The following is a 14,438-nucleotide window of genomic DNA, read 5'->3' as shown; positions in this document are numbered from 1 at the left end:
GAAGACGGTGTTGGGATGCCGGGTATATTTACTAGCTGTACAGTGTGTTAATGTCTTGGATGCTAATGGAATTAGACATCATTAAGCAGCGGGAGCAAGGAAACAGACTACGTAAAGGCATCAGCGTTATCCTATAATGCAAGACTTGGCTCCGAACCGCTATGCTGGTGTGGCTGTACCGAACAGCCTATGCGAGACGCTGAGACTTGCGTCAGGTGTGCTGTGAACACCCTTCAGGGCAAGGAGTGGCTCTTAGCTTGGTACTCTGTCGGTCGTGCAGGAAGGGAACAGCCCAGCACTGAGAGCAGTCTCTGCTTGGAGGCTTCTCGGGTGGGTGGCATGGACCGGAGGGGAGGTTTGGGATGAGGGGTGGTAGGCACTCCTGAATGCGGAGGGTGCTCAAAAGAAGTAGGAAAATAAAATCTTGTTCTGTGGCTTTTAAAGATTTCGCTGGCAGGGAGGAGGATTGTTACGCTATCTGGGCTGCACTCTGACTTCAAACCTCCAGCCTCCGAAGCAAAATCTCACTGGTTTCTCTAACTGCAGCATCTCCAGCTATGAAGCCATAATAGGATCTCGCTGTGTTTCCATTAGTAGCAGAGGTGGATGTGAGTGTATTGAGTAATGTGACCCCCTCCAGCTGGGAGCCTGGGTATGCTGCTTATATAGGGCTTGTTGGTTTTATCTATCTGGAAATCTAAATCAGTCTCTTGACTTCTGAGTGCTTCTCCCCCTTCAGTAAATACCTTTGCAGCAGTGATGGCTTTAAGATGTAAATTCAAAGCACTTTCCCTACCCCAAGCCAAACATGGTGAGAGAGCACAGTGATCTCCTCTCATGTAAGACAAGTGGTTCAGGATGATTTTCCTATAATCTTGAATACTCCCTTCTCCCAGCAGCAGGAAGAAATAATGTTGATAGTGCTCCAAAAGTAACCCCACTAAGAGTGCTCAGCTCCCTAGCCTCCTTTAGAAAATGTTCCCTTTTGTAAGTTGGTAAGAGATAGTGAGCGTGGTTAAAATGGTTTTCCAAACAATATTATTCCAAAGTTGAAGTAACACAAAGTGTTCCTGGAGGAAGACCCTAGCAGAAGTGCAGAGAGGACTATTTTCCAGTGCAGCACTGGTTGGGGGCTCAAGTCATTGAACTCTATCCCTGTTGCACAAAGGTCTGCAGCAAAGATTGCATTTGTTTTTTGACACTTTTTTTTAAATAGCATAGGGCAGATTTTCACTTTAAAATGATTTGGTTATGCGTACGTCGGCCTGACTCAGGTGTAACCTCTGTGCAAGTGTCCTTAGGGCTTGAAGAAGCCCACTTACCAGGCTACCTGCCCTTTTGTTTGCAAGAAAACTGCTGATCTGCAATGTGGCCACTGGGAAGATCTTAATTAGCTCGTAGCACCTTTCAGACGGGCTGCGTCTCTGTGCGGTGGTTACAAGGTGATGTGCGGGTATAAATGTCGGACACTGGAGTATGCACATCGCAAGGCATTTTAGAAATGCTTTTAGCAGCCTTGTTTTGATCCAGTGGGACTGTAGCTCAGGTTGAAGCAGTAAGGCGTGAGGTGGGAAGAAAAGAGAAACCCAGACCGCTGTTGTGATTTTACTGTGTGGAGCTGGTCGTTTTTCCTGCAGTGGTGACTGCAAGTACTTGAATTCTTCGTTAGCGGTGGTGCGACCACCTCTTGCTGGATGCAGTGAAACAGTCGCTGCATCAGAGGCCTGCCGGCTGGGCTCTGCACCTTCCCTCGCTGTGGTTGTGCTCCAGACTGAGGGCTTCTGGATGCTGCTCTGTTTAGGTTTCCAGGTGGAGCAGGCCGTGTAATGCCTACAGCCTTGTCCTGCGTGAGATCTTGAAAGTACGCGATGTGCAGGGTCATGTCCACTTGGAGCGGTTTTAAAACTGGAGCCAGCACCCACTCCCCCTGTTCTGCTCGCTGTTGGTAGGGTCGGATGTACATTTACCAGCAGGTGGGGAATTTGTCTTTGACACAAAGACCCTACTGTTCTTATATTAATCATCTATTAGTGGCCTAGCTGTCAGCTTGCTAACCTTGTGAAAGCAGGTGGTGAGTTTCCCTGCCTGCTGACATCTAGGAATCCCCTTTCGTCTCCTTTGGTGAGCTCACTTTTTTAAGGAGCTGCAGCTGTTTGCTGTAGACTTCAGGCTTTCTCTTGTTCCTTTTTTTTATTTATTTATTCAAGCTTAGCAGTGACCCTCTCAAGTCAGCTGAGGAGAACATCGCATCGATGGAACAGGCGAAGGGAAGGTGACAGGTCTGCTGTGGTCGGTGTGCTAGTGAGTGATCATTTCGTAGGAATATGCATATTTTTGACTGCCAGAAAGTCTATAGACATTGGCTGTCTCAGAGGAGATTTTTATTCAGGTTAGTCCTCAGGGCTTAGGCGCTCTCCTTTGTGGTAGCTGGTGAGTTGGCACTCAGCAGGGTAAGGAGCCTCTGTTACCTGCATAGTAGTTGGCTCTGGTCAGGTTGTCTCAATGACAATCCCAAGTAAATCCGCATCAGCACCAGTCATTAAGAGATGGACCTATGCATAGCAGTGCAGACACTGTTTAACTTAATGAGACCCTTGCAAGCAGGTACAATTTTAATGTCTGTATTGTTCCTGAGGAGGCTGGGGAAATAGGTTCAGTGCCCGCCAAATGCATTTTGGAGCCACCCTCCTTAAGCTGCGGAGTGCTTTGGCGAGAATAAGACCAGCATTGCTGGGCTTCCTGGAAGACGTGCGGTCTGAATCTGGGTCTCAGCTGCAGCTGAAGTTCAGCTTCGTTCGTGGGGAAATCCCAGCGGCAGGCAGGAATCCATGCGTGAAGAGTTAATTTACATAGTGGAAGGTTTGTGGATGGCTCTCCTAGCTAAGAGCTATGCAGCTGATGTGCAGTGACAGCCTTAAGTCGCCTCTGTTCTAATTAAATACTCCTGGTTTTAATCTCACCCAGCTCTTTGAGGAGGCGCATAGTGCACTTAAAGAGAGAGCGCAGTGCCACATCCCTGCATGTATGCCCAGCTCCACCTAGCAGTTCAGCAGCCTCTGAGAGTGGCCTTCTTCAGCTGTCTCCAGGCTTGTCTGCCTTGGGAAATCTTGGTTTGCAGAGCCGTATCAGTAAAACTTCCTGAGTAGCCTTGGTTTACTTTGGCAAAAGAGCCTTTATTCTTCTAGTCTGATGCACTATTTTACTGTCTGTGCTAGATGTTTTGCCAGCAGAAAAATAGTTTAAGGATAATTACACTTTATCCTGGTTAAAGTTTTTAAAGAGTTCATGAGCACAGTTCAGTGTAGCAGCTATAAGGTTTAGAAGCTGTATGGTTTCCAAAATGCACCCGTGGACTCAATTTAGGTATCTTTTATTATTTTCTAGCCTCTTGGCTTTACTCTTGGTAGTTCTGCAGAGCCATAGGAACTGTAAGTATGGTCTGGATTGTGCTCTTTTAGCACATGCTGTGTTTGTATTCGTGTTTTGATGCACAGGACTGTCACTTGCTTTTGGGGGAATTAAATGCACATGGCTTCTGAATAGACTGTGCGCACCAAATTCTAGTAACTGAGAGGAAATGGGGCCTCAGGATTCGGGTGTTATTCCTTGAATTACTGGAAGGTAGCTGATAGGTAAAGAGACTTGCTGATGGGAATGGCTCAGTTGATTGGTCTTTCTCAGTTTCCTGTGACTCTCGTATCATGATGACTGTTACTGTGTCTCTCCCCCTTCGAAGAAATCATTCATCTTGGAAGGATTTTAAGTACAATACAGATTTTTTTTTTCCTTTTTTAAGGTTTATGGAAAGGAGATGTTCTAGCTGTCCTACACAAAAGGATCTGGCTCAAGATGAGGAGCAGAGCGAGCTTTCTGAACCAGTTGCATATGAAGAGGCTGCCTTCAGTTCCAGTAGCACAACTCTTGACTAGTTTTGGGTTGAACTGGGGAGTTGTAAACTCTTGCATTTAATGCTCCTGTATATTTGAAGTAGCTGCCATTTAGTAGGGAATTAGGCTTGCAGAATTGTTGAGAAAGATACCCAAAGTCTTGGATGTTAATGAGGGTAGAGGGAATGACGATTTCGATGGGTAGCTGACACTGAAGGCAGGAGCTGTGTGAAGATCTGTGGCCCTCCAGGCTGCTGGAGTCCCCATAGCAAAGACTCTAGGTATAAAGTTGCCTCAAATGTGAGATGCACAACTCCTTTTTCACTCCATTTGTGAATGCTTAGAGCCTCTGAAATCCAGGGTCTCTTTCTCATAATGACAAAGAAAAATTACTGCCCTCAGAAGAGTAGAGGGAACATGCAAAAGTTTGGAGCAGGGCAGACAGGAACTGTAATAATAATTGTTTCTGGCTCTTGCAGAATTTACGCAAGGAAGGTGTTTGCTTTACTTGGTGACTCTTCTGAGATACGAATATTATTTATGCTAGCACAATTCAGTGTCATGGGGATAAGTTACTTATTTTCTCAGGTGGTAGGAGGCTGGAGGCGCAATATATTCGCTATACTTAATGTTTTTGTTTCCACATTGCTTCTGTAGTTGGAGAGAAGTAATATTCTGACATAGCAATATGAGGACTCCTGTGCCAGCATTGCTTCAGACTGAAAAATGACACAGATTATTTGTCAGGGCTTGGTCCAGGCTTTGAAAAATTGGTATCAAGAACACATCCATTTTTGTCTCATGTAAACTTACCCTGAGGCACTCTAGGGGAGAGAAAATTTCATGCAAACGAGCATAGGGATTCTTAAAGCAAGAAAAAGTTGGTGTTTTTATGACCAAAAACATGTATGGATCGTAATTTCAAGAAGTAGAGGTTATTACATAGAAAAATTGGTAGTTGCTAATAAATATTAGGAGCAACAGGAAGCTTGAATTTGACACGTTTACGTTCACTGCTGAGGTTCAACCCATCCTTGCTTTTAGTCTTAAGTGTAAGAACCTCCACATTCTTTCATATTGCTTTGCTTGGCTTTCTGAATATTCCAGCCGGCCATTATGTGGCATTAATGCTTGAAATCTTGATTGTAGTAAAAAGTTGATGACTAGGACTTTTTCCCTTGAGGCTCTGGTTTGAAGTGTGGTTTTATGCTCTCATCTCTTTAAATCTGCCTGGTGGACCCTGTACTTGCAGTCTAGTTGGGTTTCGTAGGTGTTTGGGCAGATGACCTTGGCAAGGCAGGAAAGGGCTGCCTGATTCCAAATAGCCTCAAAGAGCTGGTCGGTTGTGACGGCCTCTGAGCTGCTGAAGCAGTTACTGGATGAAACAGGTTCCTGCAAAATTTTAACAGTGGCCAGAGGGGCTACCCCGTTGCAGGAGGAGCGGTTGCATTCTGCCTGCCTGCGAGGCTCTTCGTCTGAAATTGGAAGCGGTAGCCCTCTGCTAACTTCCCAGCTCACACATGTTCTTCGTTGTAGCTGTTTCCAAAGTATTCTGAGGTTAAAAAATAAGTGCTATAGGAGCTGGCTCAATGGGTTCTGCATATTTGGGTGAGGGAGGCATGCCATGTGGTCTTGGACCACAGGAAGATGTTGTCGCGGGACCCCATAATAGGGAAATACCAGAGCAGATTGGCTGGTGCATTGCTGTGTAGCTGTGATAAAGATGTCATCCATCACTTGCCTTCCAAGTATTTGTTCCCTGTTAATTACTGTTAAAGCTTTGCACATTGCTGAAACTTAAGCCTTCTGTGAACACAAAATGGCATTGCTGTTACCTTTCGTCACTGAACCAGGTGGACTTCTCCAGATTATTGCTTCCTAGTCCGTTGGCTCAGTTTGAGCTCTAATAATCTTTGCTCGACTCTGAATAACGTAATGTAGGTTACATGTGAATGGGAATAGAGATAGAGAAGATGTCTGATAAAAATAACATTAGACTATTTTTTTTTCCAATTTCCAAAAGAAAAAAACCACTGACCTCCTGCTCATGCTGTCCATAGTTCAACACGGGAGGTAGCTTTTTCTTAGCCTTTCAAAGGCAATACAGATGCCTCCCATGCAGTCTTTTTACTGTGGATGTTTCTACCTTTGTTAGCTGCGTCTGACTTTCTCAACATTTAGATCTCCAGTGCGGCAGAGAGACATCCTGAATTGTCAAAATTTTAGCTGACCGTCAGTCACATATTTTAGATGCCTTCTAGCACAAATGGAGAGGGTTTAGTAGTTGGAAGCTGTTAGTACCTTACGATGCTTTTCTGAGTATAGAAATGATGGCTTTGACTTTGCTTGGTTTTGCCTAGGCAGTACTGGCTGTTTCAGAATGTCTAAAATGTACTTTTTCTCCCCAAAGTACATCTGTAACCATCTGCTCAACTAGCTGCCTGTAATATCACGCGTTTGACTAGGAACAAGCAGGGAAGGAGGCTATTGCGTTAAATGCCCTTTAGATACATCCCCATGTGGGTGTCAGGAATTGCAGCGTAATCTCTCGAGTTGCTTACTGAGCATTTTAATCCTGGGTGATTTTTGTGGGCTTCAAGCCTCACTTGCCCCTCTGCGAGAAGACACCTCCTTTTCCTTGGAAGCCCCAGCTGGTCATGGAACCAATTAAGTCTTGTTGTAGTTGTCACTTTAAGCAAATACTACTTGCTCCTTTTTCAGTAATGAATCCTGGTTGTTGCTTTGTACAGTCATCCAAGTGACTCTTGAATATATAAACAATAATATGAGAATCGCTTTGTTTTCTCTTCCGTGGTATTGGCCTGTTCTTTCTGGAGGTGTGGATCAGTCAGCCCTATTTTGTTCCTAGAAATGCTATCCTTGTTTAACCTCAACTGCTGCCACATTTTCCAGCACAGGGATGGCAAGATCTTCGTTTTGTTTTAACCCCTATCGATGATAGATTACATGATTTGATCCTGTCTGTGCTGAAGGAGCCATGATTAGGTTTAAGTGACGGGCACAGCTTAAGCATGGATGTGGTAGCGTGCACATTTGCATGGCACAGGCATTCCTGGAGGAATACAGTCTTTGGGCAGCAGTGGAGGGACAAGTGGATGAGCTCATTTGCCGGTGGACTCTCAGCTCTCTGATTTTGCAGAGTTCATGGTAGAAAAGCAGCTTTCTGTCAAATTCTCCAATATTTACCTATCCATAGCCTCTTTTTCAGTTGCTAGGCTGAGAATACCCACATGCCACTGGACTGGCAAATCTGCATTAATTTTTCTGCAGACCAGTCTTGCACTGTAGTTCAGCAAAGCTATTGCTATCCTTTCAGTGTGCTCCTTAAAGCACAGCTGACCTTTTAATCCATTTTACATTTCAAAGTTCGCTTGCACTTGTGTTCTTTTGCTAGTGCTTTGGGGTGCAAGGTATGTGCTATTACTAGAATAGCTTTTTTTCTCAGCAATCTATAGGCTGTGTTTTGATGCCCTTGCAAAATCATAAGCCCCAGACCTAAAAGATTTCATTATGCAAGTTAGACTGGGTGCAATGTGTGATGATGTAAGCAAAGAGAAGATGGCATGAAGATCACAGCAACAACAAGCTTAATGTTGTGAATGTTTTATCCTTTATTTTTGTTAACCATTGCTGGTGGGCAGTGTAAGGAAGGAACTGGCTATAGGGATGAGTTTAGCACTTTGTCTCTTTGTGGTGCTTTGGCAGTCTGTCAGCAGCCATGAAGTTTTTTGTGAGATGAGGACATACTTCTCCAACCTGCAGATAGGAGCAGGAAGTGGACAGGACACTTTGCTCTTCCCTTGCCTCAAGGTGTGAGGTTTTAGCCCCTGAGCAAGGCGTCAGTCTGATGGTTTAAGCTTTTGCTCTAAGCACTGTGCCACTGCTTTCTGCAAGCAAACTCTAGCTCCAGCAAGGACACTCTTCCTCTACACTTTCTTACAAGATTGGTCACTTCAGTAGCATTGAGCATTAGCGATGATAACATTCAGATTAAAAAAAAAAAAAAAAAACGGATGTTAGTGTGTCAGATAACTGCTTGCACTGAGTTGATTAAAGCCTTTATACGAGTTATACCGACTAACCGGATTACTTGCTTTGACAACACTAATTACTTAAGTACTTGTCCTCCTCACTTGCTGAATGCAGGAAACATAATCATTGGTGGTTTTCAGTTTTGCTAATGCTTCGGCTCAAGTGCATACTTTCTGATGACTTGCTGGTGCGGGGAGGACTTTTTCATGCAGCCCCCACATACTTTTGAAGAGCTTGATGATTCTCTTGGTGTATCACAGCACCAATGTCTGCTGTTTGAGTGCTGCACAACTGGCTTGTGGAATCGAGCACTTTTTCAGGGTGGGATAGCAGGAAACATCAAGCAGAAAAGGGGCTCCTACGAGGCCTTTGTTGTGTGTATACATCCTCAGAAAGATCCTTCTCTCTCTTGCTTCTCTGGAGCAGATTTCTCTCCCCAAATCTCGCTTCACGCTTGCTGAGGCTTGGCTTGCAGACTGGCAGAGCAGAGCGGGAGCTGATTCCTTATCGTGCCCAGCTCCTTGTGGGAGTTGAGTTGTACAAAGCCAGCAGTGAAAACTTACATAAAAGTTCTTGGCTGCTCACATCAGCATATCCTCATATTTTATCTTGCGTAACTGCTCACTAGGGCTACCAAGAAAAGGCAAAGCAGACCACGCCAGAAGCTTTCCATAGATCTTTTCTGAATTATGGGATGGGCATTACTGCTCTTGTGATTACATGCCATTTTCGTGAAAACTTTTATCCAAAATTCTGTGGGCTTTTTTCTTAGCTACCACTGTTAACTCAAGTTGGCTCTGAAATTAGTGGCTATTTTTGAAGGCCTAGAAGTGTAATGATGTAGAATATTGTGCTGAAAAGTTCCTACTTCTCTTGAATCGTCTTTTCCTTACAAATCGCTTGACCTTCAGATGCTCTCTCACATCCTTTAGAGTCAAATGGCAGATGCTAGGACAACTGCCTAGTTTGTAGAAGTTCTTGCAAGCTGTTTGCCAGTCACTCGCTGCAGTATGTCCCGAAGCCTCGATTTCCCGCAGTTGAGTCCTGTGCACGCATTTGCACGGAAATCTTTTTGGCTTCCATTGTTCCATCTGAACCTATTTATATGTCAGACCTGCAGCTTCTCTCTGCCTGTGTCTGCAGTGCAAATGGTGCTGTCATTAAGCAAATCCAGGAAACGTGGGGAAAAATGCTAAATTCTGCAAAATGTAGAATTTTTCATCAGTAACCAGAGGTCACCTTTTTTCCTTAGGCAATAGAGATGAGTAATATATGCAGTAAAAATACGGTGTCAAGCTTGTGTTGGTACATGCAGGGGTTTTGCCTAAACCTCTTTAATTGGAGGCTCCTTGGGGAAGGCACTGCATGTGTCCTGAACTATTCAAGGCATGTTGGGCACTTAGCAAGTGCATAACCGGTAGAGCAAAACTTTCAAAGCAGTAGATGAAAGAGGGCCACCTTATTGCAGGCGCTGGGTTCCCTTTCATTATATCTGCTCTTGTTCTCCTCTGTCCTACATTTCACGTTATTTGAAAATTGATGTTCAGCTGCAAAGAATCTCTTGTGCTGTCTTTCTGCTTTTCTCTCTGCCCCCTGGGTTTCTAAACTAAATAGCTACCCTATTTGCATTTAAAAGAGCTCGTTGCATTACTGTTAGTTACTGTATTATTTGACCAGGACTGTTGCTACGCCTGTTAAATTCGACATGGTTTGGCACCCGGGATGTCTTTAGTGGATGACTGGTAAGAGCGTCGACTGCATTTGCATATCAGTGATATTTTTCTCCTCTAGCTGGATTACTAAGTTAAGTGCAAATCTGTCTTTCACCACACGGCACGATCATGTCAGAGAAGCGGGAGATGTGGAAGAGGTGGCACATTATCCAGCGAGTGGGTACAGTTGCAGGCGGTGCGTGCTGGAGGTGCTGCGTCCTCGGCAGCAGGCTGGCTGAGTGAGAACGGTTAAAACGGGCCCCCGTTTGCCTTTGTGATTTGGGGATAGCCTGGGGGTCACCCAGCAAGGGTTAGGGGGTCTGGCCAGCGGTCTCACGGTCCCTGTGCCCCGGAGTCCTCTCCCAGGTGCATAAGGCACTTTTCTTGCCACTGTGCACGTGGCAATGGCATGCGTTGCCCCGGGGAGGCCCGAGGAGCAACAGCTACCCCCAGATCTCTTCCTCTTCCACCACCCTGCAGAATTGCTCCCTCAGTAGGGCATTATCCTAATCTGCTTGGTTCTGCTGTGACAAGGATGTTGAAAGGGCTGAACTAGATGACTGAGGAGATACTGGTTATTTTGGTTGTTTTGAGAAGGAAATGGACTCCAGGACCTCGGATGATCTCTGTGCTGCATCTTGGTGATAAGATGCAAATTGCTGAGCGGTGCAATGGAGCTGCCATTAGCTGGAACGGTGCGCTTTCACATCTGCTTGACAGCATTTTATTTCCAGTTTTTCTCTTTGTTTCACAAACATCCAGGCCTCCTTCCTGCAATTTTATTTTGAATTAAGACACTGTGTAGCCTTTCAGTATTGTGCAATGGTCACTTGTTCGACTTTTTTTTTTTCTTCCCTATTAACCTGTCCTAGGAGAAGGTGGATGAGTAAGTCCAATGTTCTCACTCGTAACTGTTATTTCTGTGATACATGCACTTCCTTTCTGCTAGAGGTCACCTTCTCATAGATGAGAGTTGCCTAGCATGAAAATAACGTTTTTTATTGTTGTTTTGTATCTAGATTTAAAAATTAGGTAATGTATTACAAATAGATGAGTGCTGTAAAAATACTTGCCTTATACATGGGATTTCATTGAGATTAACCATTATTAAGCTTGGGGTTAAGCTTTTTGAAGTCGCCCTTACAACGGCCTGTCCTGAGAGAGATGCGAGGTTGTTGTGTGGTAAAGGCAGCTTCTGCTTTATGTGTAGGTGCAGTTTCCTGAGAAGCTAGACTTGTAAATGTTGGTCCTCCTACCTTAAATTGCTGGTTTCTGGGAACCAGTACGTTTTTCTTCTTGCTTTTGCTGGTATTTGCATGCAGTCCTGTTATAACGCAACACTATGATGGCAGCTAGGCTCACTGAGTTTGGAGATAGCTTTGTTGCCTGTATTTTCTGTGGTTGCATATGGCATTTAGTCTGCATATGACAACTTCATAAGTATGCTGAGGGGTGTAGCTTTGGTTGCTCTGACAGCATAGCTTTTCTTTTGGTATTTGAGAGTATAATTTTAGTGAAAGTGTGTTTCTGAATGTACGCTCGTCTTTAAGCTTGGAACAATCGTCTCCTGCAAAAAAGACTGTAATTCCTTCCTCCGAAGGAGACATGTTGCTAACTTCTTCGCTTCCATTTCCAGCTGTCCCGTTTCCTCCCACGCAGCGGCTCACTCTGAAGGAGGTGTTTGAGGACGGGAAGCCTAGGCTTGACGTCTTGAAGAGCCACTTGGTAAAGGAAGGGCGCTTGGAAGAGGATGCGGCGTTGAAGATAATCAATGATGGGGCTGCCATTCTTAGGCATGAGAAGACAATGATCGAAGTGGAGGCTCCGATCACAGGTCAGAGAGCTTTCTGCAGCTGCGGTTGTAAATGATGCCCATCTAGGAAACAGGCTGCTCAAAGTAGCAGATTTTTTCCTGTGTTCCTTTGACTAGTGTTTGGGCAGTAAGGTTTTTAAACTGTCTTAACTCTTAGAAGAGAGGATTTTGCTCATGTAGATTGAGTACATCTTTACAGAAGCTGGATATAAAGCGGGGTGGCTTAGGTCAGAGTGAAGCCATGCTATGCTCCCTGTTGCTGTCATGACCTTTCTTTTCTTAGCATGTAATTCTGACCCTCTTTTGTGCTATTCTTCCTACCCTAGTGTGCGGTGACATTCATGGGCAGTTTTTTGACCTGATGAAGTTATTTGAAGTTGGAGGATCACCCAATAACACCCGCTACCTCTTTCTGGGAGACTACGTGGACAGAGGCTACTTCAGTATAGAGGTGACAAATAAACTTGAGCCTGTTGATGTTAGTTCTAGCAGTGCTGAAATTATCTAGCAAATACAGATCTCTCTTATGATGAATCTTATCCTCTAGTATCATTTTGCATATGGTGAAAACCACATTGTAGGTAACTTACCTGCAGTACAACGATGGCGAAAAAGTGTTGCTCAAACATAGCATTACTCACAGTGGAGAATTGTCCTCATACAGTGACAGAGCTAAACAGCAGCGGTGGGGCTAATGTCTGAACTCTGGCTTCTGAATTCTGGTTTTAATATCACTTGTAGCTGTCAGTCAGTTGAATAAGAGGGAGAGTTGATTGTATATTGCGGGCAACAGGATCCTACAAGGCAGTGGGAAGCAAACGTTTAAAAACTTGCAGGATTCAGCTTAGGGGTGGAAAGAAAGCACTACACTACTGAGTCATTGCTTCCCTGCTGTCCCCTTGAAAGCATCAACCTTGCATTGCTGTAGGTGGGGTCAGGAGAAAGGAGCACTGTATCACCTGGGGAGCTGTGCATCTCGCTGAGACCCACAAGCTTAGTGCCGAGGCCTTGAATTGTCATGCTGTGCCTATGTGACAATCTGCCTTGTCACAATAATGCTGTCACGTTACAGACATCTGTGGAACATCCGGCATCATGTTAGGATTTTGCAGCTCTGTGGGTTGCTACTGACCAAGTACTGGGTAGCGCTGTGAGTTGTTGGTCTTAAAGGGCAAAGTAATTGATGGGTACCCATGGCTGCTTCTGACTCATTGAAGACTTGCCAATGACAAAGCAGGCAGCCTGGGAAAGCTGTTAGCAAATGCTGCAGACCCCAAGGGATTGCAGCCTTCTCCTCGCACAGAGGCAGAGTTGAGTAGAAGAGGAATGCGTATTCCAGGTGGAGGCAAGGTGACAGGTGACATTTGAGAAACTAAGGGCATGAAAGATGGCAAAACCAGTGATGGTGGAACCTGGAAGTAACAGAATAAGTGTTATGAAATCATTTTGGCTTCTCATAGGAAAGGCACGTGCCACGCTTAAGGAATAGCTGCACTGTTGGGTCTGCAAAGGAATTTTTCTGTACAGAAGTCAGTTAGCTAAATTTTTGGGGAGGAACTCTCAAGTCAAATGCAGGCAGTTAATGTGAATGTTGCTTGAAGGATTCTGCAGAGAGTTTGGGAGGGTACTGCATACAGCTTGTGCTTTAACAGCTTTCTGACTTATTTCCACCCTTATACTTCATGTGTTCCTAAATTTTGACTGTAAGCCAAAGTGCAACAATGAACAGTTTCCGGAGTAGTGGACACGTGGATGCTCAAAGGCAGTGTTGTGTGTGGCTGTTGGATTTCTGGTGGTGCTGGCAGGAGGAACCCTGTAACCTCCCTGGGGAGGAAGGGGAAGAACAGGCATACAATTGTTTAAATTGTTTGATTTGTGCAAAATGTGTGTGCGTTTAAGTATATTTACCTAGAAAAGTTTACATTGTTGTGTAGCAACTGTTTCTGAGATAGGAAGGTTTTTTGAGGGGGGAATTAACTGAAAAACTTTCAAATGAGATTATTCTATCCTGGGTCTACACATGAATTTCACAGATCGTGGGTGGTAACATGCTTTTCCCATCCTGTGCTCTTACCTTGTGGTTGTTCTAACTTGGGTATTTTACTGCCAGATCTGCACAAGTGAGTGTCTGTGTTTGGGATTAGTGCCATGACCTCTACATATTGTGATAGTATTGAAAAATTCCAGAAGGGTGGATGAGTCCATCTTGGAGAACAGAATTGATGGGGAGAGGAGGTTGTTCTTGGTTTTGTTTTCCTTCTCAGGAGGAAGGCCTGAAAGCTGTAGTAAGGCAGAGAAATCCTTCATCATCAGGTCTTGGCTGAGGCCTGACACTCCAGCACAGGGGCCTGTGCAGAGCAGCCCAGCATTTTGGGGACTTGAGAGCCCTTGGGCAGTTGGTCTTTGTAAGCTCTCAGCATGAAGCTTTTCATGCTGTTCTTGACCCTCCTCTTTCCCCTTTCCCTTTTTGTCTGCAGTAGGGGGGAGAAAGCCACCAACCACTCTTACCCCACAGAACTAGCACTGATCTTTCACGAATCAGGGTGGGCTTTGATTAGTACGTGCGGGGGCTGAGCCGAATGTCACTAATAAAGCAGAATTAGAAGGCTTGATTCCGTTGTTCTTATTGATGTGTGCCTCTCTTTCCCCCACCTACTGCAAAGTGCAGCCTGTGTGTTTTAAGAGATTCCCACTTGGGTGTGTAGCAGCCTCAGCAGCGCTGGTTTCTATAGCGAAATGGCAGCAGTTTAGCAGCTGACTTGGATGATAGCTATAAGCAAAGAGTTAAAAGCACCTAATATGTGCCTGTGTTTTTTTGGAGGAGTTTTTTATAAAATGCAAACATTGCTGGCAGCTGTAGCAACTGGCCTCCTAAATGCAAAGATCAATGGTATTTGAATGTTTTAGTTTTGCAGCTGTGCTCACTTTATCACAGAGGTTCAGGTGATTGAAAGGTCTCCAGGTTTGGCTGTG

At 44.8% G+C, this 14,438-nt stretch overlaps 1 protein-coding gene across 4 annotated transcripts in view; it reads left to right on the top strand.

Moving 5' to 3' along the window:
- Window positions 1-14,438, top strand: part of PPP3CC (protein phosphatase 3 catalytic subunit gamma) — a 38,221-nt gene that overhangs the window by 6,378 nt on the left and 17,405 nt on the right. For all 4 annotated transcript variants that reach the window (XM_062596689.1, XM_062596687.1, XM_062596688.1 and 1 more), the window contains exons 2-3: window positions 11,289-11,486; window positions 11,792-11,916. In XM_062596689.1, the coding sequence (XP_062452673.1) occupies window positions 11,289-11,486; window positions 11,792-11,916 (323 nt within the window). The remainder of the gene's footprint in view (window positions 1-11,288; window positions 11,487-11,791; window positions 11,917-14,438) is intronic.

The sequence above is a fragment of the Rhea pennata genome, chromosome 28, assembly GCF_028389875.1.
Source record: "Rhea pennata isolate bPtePen1 chromosome 28, bPtePen1.pri, whole genome shotgun sequence".
In the NCBI taxonomy this organism is placed as follows: Eukaryota; Metazoa; Chordata; class Aves; order Rheiformes; family Rheidae; genus Rhea; species Rhea pennata.
This window is presented reverse-complemented; position numbering and strand designations above follow the sequence as displayed.